Source organism: Lactuca saligna, chromosome 5, assembly GCF_052625555.1.
Source record: "Lactuca saligna cultivar CGN05327 chromosome 5, ASM5262555v1, whole genome shotgun sequence".
In the NCBI taxonomy this organism is placed as follows: domain Eukaryota; kingdom Viridiplantae; phylum Streptophyta; class Magnoliopsida; order Asterales; family Asteraceae; genus Lactuca; species Lactuca saligna.
The window spans coordinates 82,128,593-82,137,596 of NC_136421.1; the positions used below are offsets into that span (position 1 = coordinate 82,128,593).

The 9,004-nt window shown below is 34.6% G+C and overlaps 1 protein-coding gene across 1 annotated transcript; it reads left to right on the forward strand.

The window, feature by feature from the left end:
• The first annotated feature begins 249 nt into the window (after positions 1-249).
• LOC144997376 (calmodulin-binding transcription activator 3-like) lies at positions 250-8,388 on the forward strand. Its single transcript, XM_078957272.1, has 13 exons — positions 250-624; positions 1,099-1,218; positions 1,381-1,496; positions 1,632-1,720; positions 2,181-2,223; positions 2,576-2,771; positions 2,856-2,957; positions 3,090-3,373; positions 3,450-3,956; positions 4,831-5,513; positions 6,802-7,360; positions 7,471-7,818; positions 8,056-8,388. Exons 1-13 carry the CDS (start codon positions 585-587, stop codon positions 8,164-8,166), a joined length of 3,198 nt encoding a protein of 1,065 aa, XP_078813398.1. The 5' UTR covers positions 250-584; the 3' UTR covers positions 8,167-8,388.
• The last annotated feature ends 616 nt before the right edge of the window (positions 8,389-9,004 follow it).

Here is a 9,004-nt window from a genome sequence, read left to right on the forward strand (position 1 = left end):
TAATGTTTTTTTAATAGCGTTTTCTTAAAAGTTAGAAACCAGAAACTACCATTTTAACGTCATAAATTTTTTTAATCGATATAAATCAGTTTAGTTGAAGGAAATAATAAGAATACATTTATGATTTAAAACCCGGGTGAAAAGATGTATTTATTACCACTATGGAATAAAAGCACGTGAGATTAAAACGTGTTTTTCCGGGTAAAAGGGAAAATTTAGTGGAACAAACGCTGTATGTTTAGATTTTACGAACGTCGAGAAGACTTTGAGAACTGTTAACCCCTTCTCTTCTTTCTTTCTCCACATTCACACACCCACCACCAGTCAATGTCTGAATAACTGTCTTCCATTTCGGCGGCCTCACGTTTCTCAGTTCCTTCCTCTTCGCCCCTATATAACTTTTTCTACTACTTTTCAGTTTACGTTTCTCAATTTCCCCTAAAAAAGCTACAAGATCTTGATCACGATGACCTCTGTTGCTTTCAATCCGGTCTAGGTTTTACCTAAATCGGATGCTTAGTTATATATATATCTGAAAAAGGTTTGTCTAGTTAGTTCTAGTGTGAGATCTGAGTGATTGTTTCATGGCGGAAGCCCGTCGCTACGCACTTGCTGCTCAGTTAGGTGAGTTTGACTTCGATTGTTCGTAAACTTGATTTACGTCACTGTTTTGTTGTTTTATTTTATTTGCTTCAGTTAGGTTTTACGCGATTCTTGCTTAGCTACACTTGTACATAGTATCGTTCAATCTAGGTGTATATCTATCAATCTATGTATATCGTGTATATGTTTGCAAGTTCTTTTGGTGTATATACAGCAGTTAAAGGATTGAGAGGGACTGGTTATCTTTCTCTGCCTGCTGTTTGTACTAGGGCAAAATTTTTTCTTCTTTGTTTCATTTTTGCAGTTAATGAACTATGGAACATATGTATTTAGAAGCTTCTAACTGTCACAAGAGGCACTTATTGTAGTATCTTTCTGCTTTAATTCAAATTTGAATCGATGATGGTGACAAGTTTCTTCTTGAAATTTGCTTTTCTGGTCTTGGCTTCCCTTTTCTACTTGCCTATCTTGATCAAGTTAATTATTATAATGCAGATATTGATCAAATACTCTTAGAAGCACAGCATCGATGGCTTCGACCTGCAGAAATATGTGAAATTCTTCGAAATTATACCAAGTTCAGGATTGCTTCAGAGCCTGGAAATAGGCCTCCAAGTATGATTTCTAAAACATTTGGTTTGGGGCATTGGTATTTTTTTTATACTGTAATGATATGATCTAGTTTTATATCTACAAAATTGTTATTATGTAGATTTCTAGATGAATGGTTTCATCATATCTTTTATATCATGGCCTAATGTGTATCCCTCTTTTCAGATGGTTCACTTTTTCTGTTTGACCGGAAGGTGTTAAGGTATTTCAGAAAAGATGGACATAACTGGAGGAAGAAAAAAGATGGGAAGACTGTTAAAGAAGCTCACGAAAGGCTCAAAGTAAGTGTAAAGAGAGATCTTTTACTTCCATTTATCTATTCATTTAATCATTTTAGTTGCTGACAACAAATTCAGTCTTTATGAAACTTTCATTCAGTTTCCTCAATCATGTGTTTTGGCCAAATATTTTTTCAGGCTGGAAGCATTGATGTGTTACACTGCTACTATGCTCATGGAGAAGACAATGAAAATTTTCAGAGGCGTAGCTATTGGTTGCTTGAAGAGTAAGTGGAAGTCATCATTGTATATTTGTGTGTTTGTGTGTGTTTCTTTATTCTCTCTCCAAACTGTCTACTTTATACCATTATGAAGAAATAATCAAATGAAAGTATTTGTTTTTCAAGTTCCTTTATGCTCCTTCTAAAGTCCAAAGAGTATTTGATATTATTAAGGAACAAAACAAATTGAAATATAAGCACCACACTCATTGTAGAAGAAAATACAAAGTCTATGGTCATGTGCTCATATCCATTGCATATACATTTGTTTTTGGTTCTCTGATAGGAGTAACATTTACATTTTCAACAATCTCAAGTGTTTTGATAAAGTAGAAATTACATACAATGAAAGTTTGAAAAAATGTATGTTAATGTAATTATAGAACAAAAAGTCATCCTTGTTGTTTCAAAAGGCTTCTTTTTGGTGTATGTCAACTGTCCCCTTATATGTTTACTGTTTCTGCAGGGAGCTATCAAATATTGTTCTAGTCCACTACCGTGAAGTAAAGGTTGGTCTATCTGTAATCTTTTGGTTTCATGCTCTGTTTTTTTTTCTTCCTAAACTGCTGTAGCTGTTTTATGTACAAAGTCATTTATACAAATACAAGATTTGATTTAGCCACTTAACTATTTTCTATAGGGATTAAACCATTCTACTTAAAAAAAAACATTTTCCTGTTTATCGGGTTTTAGAAATGTTAAAAATCATAGAAAAGCACAACATACTTTCACTATTTTATCAATTTAGCTATTGAAGTATCATCTCTTTACTATTATTATAATTGTAAAGTGGCTAAATCGATAAAGGATTATAGTTTCTTCTAGTTTCTATAAACATCAAAGATTTGTTTACTGTTTCAGGGGAGTAGGACAAACACAAACCGTGTTAGAGAGGTTGGAGAAACTACTCCCAACTCCTTGGAAAGTGAAGAGAACATATCTAGTTCAGAAGTGGACAGTTCTGTTTCTTCTAAATTTCGGACATTTAATTACCCTGTGGCTTCACAAACTACTGAAAACAGCACACAAGCTTCAGAATATGAAGATGCTGAGTCAGGTCTTTATATAATTTCCTTTTCACTTTCTTTATGCTTTCCATACAGAATTTACCTTCTTACCCTTGTCTCCTCTTTACTTTCAGCATATTCTCACCAGTCTACTTCCAGATACGGCTCTATCCTTAATTTGCAGCCAAAGACTGACGATCAGCTCTCTATGCCTTATTATCCAGCTCCACCTTCAAGTAATTTCTCATTGTACACGCTTTGATATATATATATATATATATATATATATATATATATATATATATATATATATATATATATATATATATGATGGTTTAAATTTAATTAAGCTTAAACTTTACAAACAGATGATTATGATGCAAAATTTCAAGTGAATCCCGATATGAGTTTTGTCTCGCTCATGCAAGGGGGCAAAATTGAGAACAATCTTGATGCGGGTTTTACATATAAACCCCAGAAGAATCTTGATATGCCAGCTTGGGACAATGACTTTGAAGGGTATCAGTCAACACATCTGTCAAACCTGCCTTATAACCCTAATATCTTGGGCCATGGGAATGAGATGCCACGTCAGATTATGCCAGATGGATCCAATAAAATGCAGGAATTCAGAGGAAATCCAGGGTGGCAGGTATCACTGATTACATTCCTTTGTATTCCATGCTATATATACATGTAGTAACTGATGTTTTTATGAAAATTTTCAGCTTGATGGACCATATAATGTCCCCTCTAGGTTTCAAGAAGAACTTAGTTATGCAGAGATTTTCAAAGCCTTTGAGTCTAACGACACCATTGATCATAACAATCCTCTAATAACACAAATCAACATGGAATCACATGTAACAAATGAAGATGGTGGAAGACATCTACAACCAAATCTTGAGAGCAATCCAAATCCAAGTGTAGATGAAAAACCGGGGTCTCTGAAATCACCATTCCTGGAAGGATTCAAGAAGGAAGGAATTAAGAAGCTTGACAGCTTTGACCGATGGATGAGCAAAGAACTTGGAGATGTAAAGGAGTCACAAACACAGTCCACTTCCGGGACTTATTGGGAGGCTGTTGAAAGTGAAAATGGAGTTGATGATTCCATTATTAGCCCACAAGTGCACTTGGATACTTATGTTTTAGGTCCTTCTCTCTCCCAGGATCAGCTCTTTAGCATCATTGACTTTTCTCCCAACTGGGCTTATGCTGGCTCCGAAATCAAGGTACAATAACAATCTTGTGTTTGTTAAAACTTTTTCCAAATTTGGCTTTATAATTCTCAGATTTTACTTTGGGGGTGTTTGGATATGTGCTTAAACAGATGGCTTCAATTTGGGTTGCAATAGGCTTTGGGTAAACTGATTATGATTTTCTAGTTATCGGTCAAATGCAAGAAGTGGAAACATACTTTCATTGCCATGTTTATTATAGCAGCATACTTACTTTTTTTTACCTTCTATTACAGCTTTGTTCTTTAAAAAATCTTCAAAAAATCTTTTGTATTATAGCATCATACTTTTAAGTTTTAACTTTTACTGTTGTAATTGGGTAGATTTTCCAAAGTATAATAAGAAAAGTATCCAAAGTACAATCTTATAACTGAATTTTTTTCTTAAGTACAATGTCTTAATAAGAAAAAAAAAGTGGAAGCACAATGATGTAATATATAAATAAATGAAAGTAGGATGCTGTAATATATAAATAAATGGAAGTAAGTTGCTATTTCTTGTATTTAGCCCTCTTAACTTTTTAAGTTAACTGGTTAAAATAATTCGATTTGGCTAATCAGTTAAGGAGTTGCTGTAAGAAAACTCATTATTGAGATAAATGTAAAAAACACATATTTACCCTTGGCTTTTAGCAACTAATTATCTAATTATCTTATTCTTAAGGTTGCAATAAGTAAGATCAATAAAAGAAATGTAGTTTTTCTAACAAGTTTCATATTGTGCTTTATAATTGTCAGATTTGGAATACTGATTGTCAATTTAACCACTGTATTAAGTATTTTTAACCGTTTAAAAAAATTATTTTCCGGTTATATGGTTTCTATTATATAAGTATAAATTAGACTAAATGAGAAGGTACTTTCACCAGGTTTTAGTAACTGGAAGATTCCTAAGGAGTCAACAAGAATTACAACACTGTGAATGGGCATGCATGTTTGGAGAATTAGAAGTGCCTGCAGAAGTCGTAGCAGATGGTGTTCTTCGTTGTTACACCCCTGGGCACAAGTCGGGCAGGGTCCATTTTTATGTCACATGTTCCAATAGGGTCGCATGCAGTGAAGTACGCGAATTCGAATTCAAAGTCAATGAGAATCTCAGTCAAGACATGGATGGTGTTCAAGACATCAATGGTGGTGGTGACAACTCTAATGGGACGCTTCTCCATATGCGATTCGTGAAACTACTATCACTTGGACCGGAGACTGCCCGAAACTCTGCCCAAAGTGTGGTTGACCCTGAACTGTTGAACCAACTTAGTAGGCTGATTCAGGAGGATGATAGAGAGTGGGAGCAATACCCGTCTGAAAAAGCACGGAATCAGCTTCTTGAAAGGCTGCTTAAAGAGAAGCTGTATGCATGGCTTGTTCATAAGGTGGGAGAAGGTGGGAAAGGCCCGAGTGTGTTGGATGAAGGGGGGCAGGGGGTGCTGCATTTTGCAGCGGCTCTTGGTTATGATTGGGCTATTCCGGCCACGGTTGCTGCCGGTGTTAGTATTAACTTCCGTGATGTCAATGGATGGACTGCTCTCCATTGGGCTGCATCTTGTGGCAGGTAATTCCCTTTATTTATTTATTTATTTTTAAGTTTTATGGTTTGCTAGCAAGTCCTATATGATCAAAGGTGGAATGGAATCAAGGGTTGTGATAGAATGGAAACATTTTGGGCGTAGGAATGGGATGATTTTTTTTTTCTTTTTTCCGAGCAATTTGATTCAAATAGCAAGATATTTTTTTGTCAATGTACTTTGTTTTATTTCTTAGAATAGCAACCCACTTACATTTTTTTTGTGGAAATCGGTAAGTATGTTGCTATTTTGGGTAAAAATAAAGTATGTTGCTATTTCTATGCCATTTGCCCTTTTTATTTTATTTATGTAGTCTTCAATAATTAAGAAAAGTTCGAATCTTTAGTCAAATATATTTTTTTATCATTTTCCAAAAATAACTAAAAATATATTTTTTATCATTTAGTTTGAGAATTAATGGTATCTAATTAAATTTTATATTTTAAAGGGATGGATAACAATTTCTGACTATTTTTTTAAATATGTGTAATATATTTTAAACAAACATCGAGTAAAATTTACATGTAACCTATATAGTGGTATATCTTAATTTGATTAACGTCTGTCTTATTTCTATAAAATAATATATTTGTATCTGTTTATCTATTTAATTTCATTTAGGTGTGTAAAACATCCTTCCATGGATCGTTCCATTCCTTCAAGCCAACCAAAAATGATGGTGGAATGCAATAACCCATTCCATTACATTGCCTGTTCCATTCTTTTCTTATTCTATCCCTTCATACCAAATGTTTGGTATGATGGAAACGGGAACTAATGAAATGGATTGTTGTAGTGGAATTAAAAAAAAGTTAGAATGAAGGATTGTGATTATTTTTCATTCCACCATGATATGTAAATGACACAAATCTTCTTCTAAAAACAATTCATGATCTATATTAAATTACAAACTGAGAATAACTAGAAATATATACATCTTTGGGTTTTAATGAGCTTTAGCATGTTTTTATTTTTATTGATATTAAACTATTTATTTACAAGTAAATAATGTATAGAGTAGAATCAAAACTATATGTTGTTTATACATATAATATGAAATATTCATTCCATTCCTAGAGGCCGACCCCAAACGTTATCATGGAATGGAATGTAGTGGCTCATTAGTCATTCCATTACATTGCTTATTCCACTTCATTCCATCCATCTTAAGTCTGTGTGCTAGATGATGATAGAAGAAGCATATTGTTAAAAAATAAAATCTTGATTTTGTAAATCTATGAATGAATGAACTCTTGTTGTTGATGATGTTTACAGAGAGCGTACAGTAGCATTCCTGATTTCAGAAGGTGCATTAGCGGGTGCATTAACGGATCCATCTCCAACATACCCATCAGGCAGAACACCTGCAGACTTGGCCTCCGCCAATGGCGACAAAGGAATCGCCGGTTACTGTGCGGAAGCCGCCCTAAGCACCCACCTCGAACAGCTCAAACTAAAAGACCGTGATTCCAGAGCCAAAGCCGTACAAACAGTCTCCGAGAGGACCCCAACACCACCCGGGTACGGGGACATGCCGCAAGGCCTGTCTCTGAAGGACTCACTGGCGGCAGTCTGTAATGCCACCCAAGCTGCCGCCCGCATCCATCAAGTGTTTAGGGTTCAGTCGTTTCAAAAGAAGCAGATGAAAGGCGGTGAGTTTGAAATGACAGAGGAGCGCGCGGTTTCCATGGCTTTAAAGACATCTAGGATGGGAGGACAGCATGATGAGCCTGTACATGCTGCTGCTGCTGCTGTCAGGATACAGAATAAGTTTAGAAGTTGGAAAGGGAGGAAAGATTTTTTGATGATGAGGCAAAGAATCGTCAAAATTCAGGTCTACTTTTTCTTTTATTTATTTTAGAAAATTATATTTTGAAATACTGGGATTACATTATTGCGATAAATATAATTGAAGTGGATTTAAAATTTGATTGATTGATGTAGGCACATGTTAGAGGGCATCAGGTTCGGAAAAACTACAAAAAGATAGTGTGGTCGGTGGGAATACTAGACAAGGTGATTTTGCGGTGGAGGCGTAAAGGAAGCGGTTTGCGAGGGTTTAAGCCGGAACCAGTGGCTGAAGGCAGCACCAGCACCAACACCAACACCAACACAACAGTGGCTAAATCTGGAAAGGAGGAGGATGATGACTTCTTCAAAGAAGGAAGGAAGCAAACAGAGCAGCGACTGCAGAAAGCCCTTGCAAGAGTCAAGTCCATGGTTCAGTACCCTGAGGCAAGAGATCAGTACCGTAGATTGCTTAATGTTGTCAATGACATGCAGGAAAGTAAGGTACGTAATTGTAATTGTAATTGTAATTGCATTGCCCTACTAAAAATGTCAATGTCAATGTCAATACTATAAAAAAAGCTTGGACAACTGATCCTGATGTTAATGGGACAAAAATTTCAATCCATCCATCCAAAAAGGTTAATAGGATACAAAAATTTCAATTTTATGTCCTCACAAAAAAAGTAGGACCGTTTTTTTTTTTTCAAGTTCACTGTCTCTAACAACGATTGTGGGCAGGCTGTATATGATAAGGCTTTGGAGAGTTCAGAAGAAGCCATTGACTTTGATGAGGACCTGATTGATCTTGACGCCTTGCTAGATGATGATGATGCCTTTATGAACATCTGAGCCTTATTGCTTTCCTGTATTTGGATTGTGGGCTGTGGCATATATATAATATAATATATATTTTGTAAATGCTATTATTGTTTGATTTAAAGTGGGACTTGGACTGGACTCGACTCGACTGCTTAGGAACATTGTTATGTTATCTCTGTACATTATAATATGCTTCTTACCATGTACTAAACCAAATACTTCTGACTTTAATATTATTACTTGAAACATCAATATCTTTTGTTTTGTTTTGTTTTTTCTAGTCTGTATTTCTTCATTCATCTATTTATTATGTATAGCATTCTACTTTTATTTCATCTTATTATACCATTGTACTTGCCACTGTAACAATGTATGATTCAAATACAAAGTAATTTTTGCTAAATTGTTCAAAGTTCAAACTGTAATATCTCAATCAGGGTTACATCAACAATATTATAACTAGGTACACATTTTAAAGCACAATGTTTTCATATGAATGTTATAGAAAGAAACGAGAGTAGGAGGCTGTTAGTTGTATTACACAAATAAATAGAAATATGTTATTATTATTATTATTATTTTTGCATTTACTCGTTTTTATTGTTATTCATCAACTTATATTGGTATCTAGTGTTGAAAGAGGGTTGAAGATAAAGTCACGTCCAGGAAAATGATACAGTTAAGGTGTGTATAACGATCATAATTTTCCAAAATTTTAAAAATAAAATAAAATAAAGAGTTATACAATCCTAAAAGCATTTTCATAAAAAATTTAGAGTAATCGTCTGCTTAAAAATCCATATACCGTAGTATTAAAGAGAGTAATCATAAAAACATCATCAAAAGTCTCAGCATAATATCAAACATC

What these genes read in the sequence shown, in the direction of transcription:
- LOC144997376 (XM_078957272.1), top strand. Translation starts at nt 585, where the DNA reads ATGGCGGAAGCCCGTCGCTACGCACTTGCTGCTCAGTTAG. An exon ending in GCCTGGAAATAGGCCTCCAA is followed by an intron (nt 1,219 to 1,380) that starts GTATGATTTCTA and finishes CCCTCTTTTCAG; the next exon opens with ATGGTTCACTTTTTCTGTTT. An exon ending in ATGACATGCAGGAAAGTAAG is followed by an intron (nt 7,819 to 8,055) that starts GTACGTAATTGT and finishes GATTGTGGGCAG; the next exon opens with GCTGTATATGATAAGGCTTT.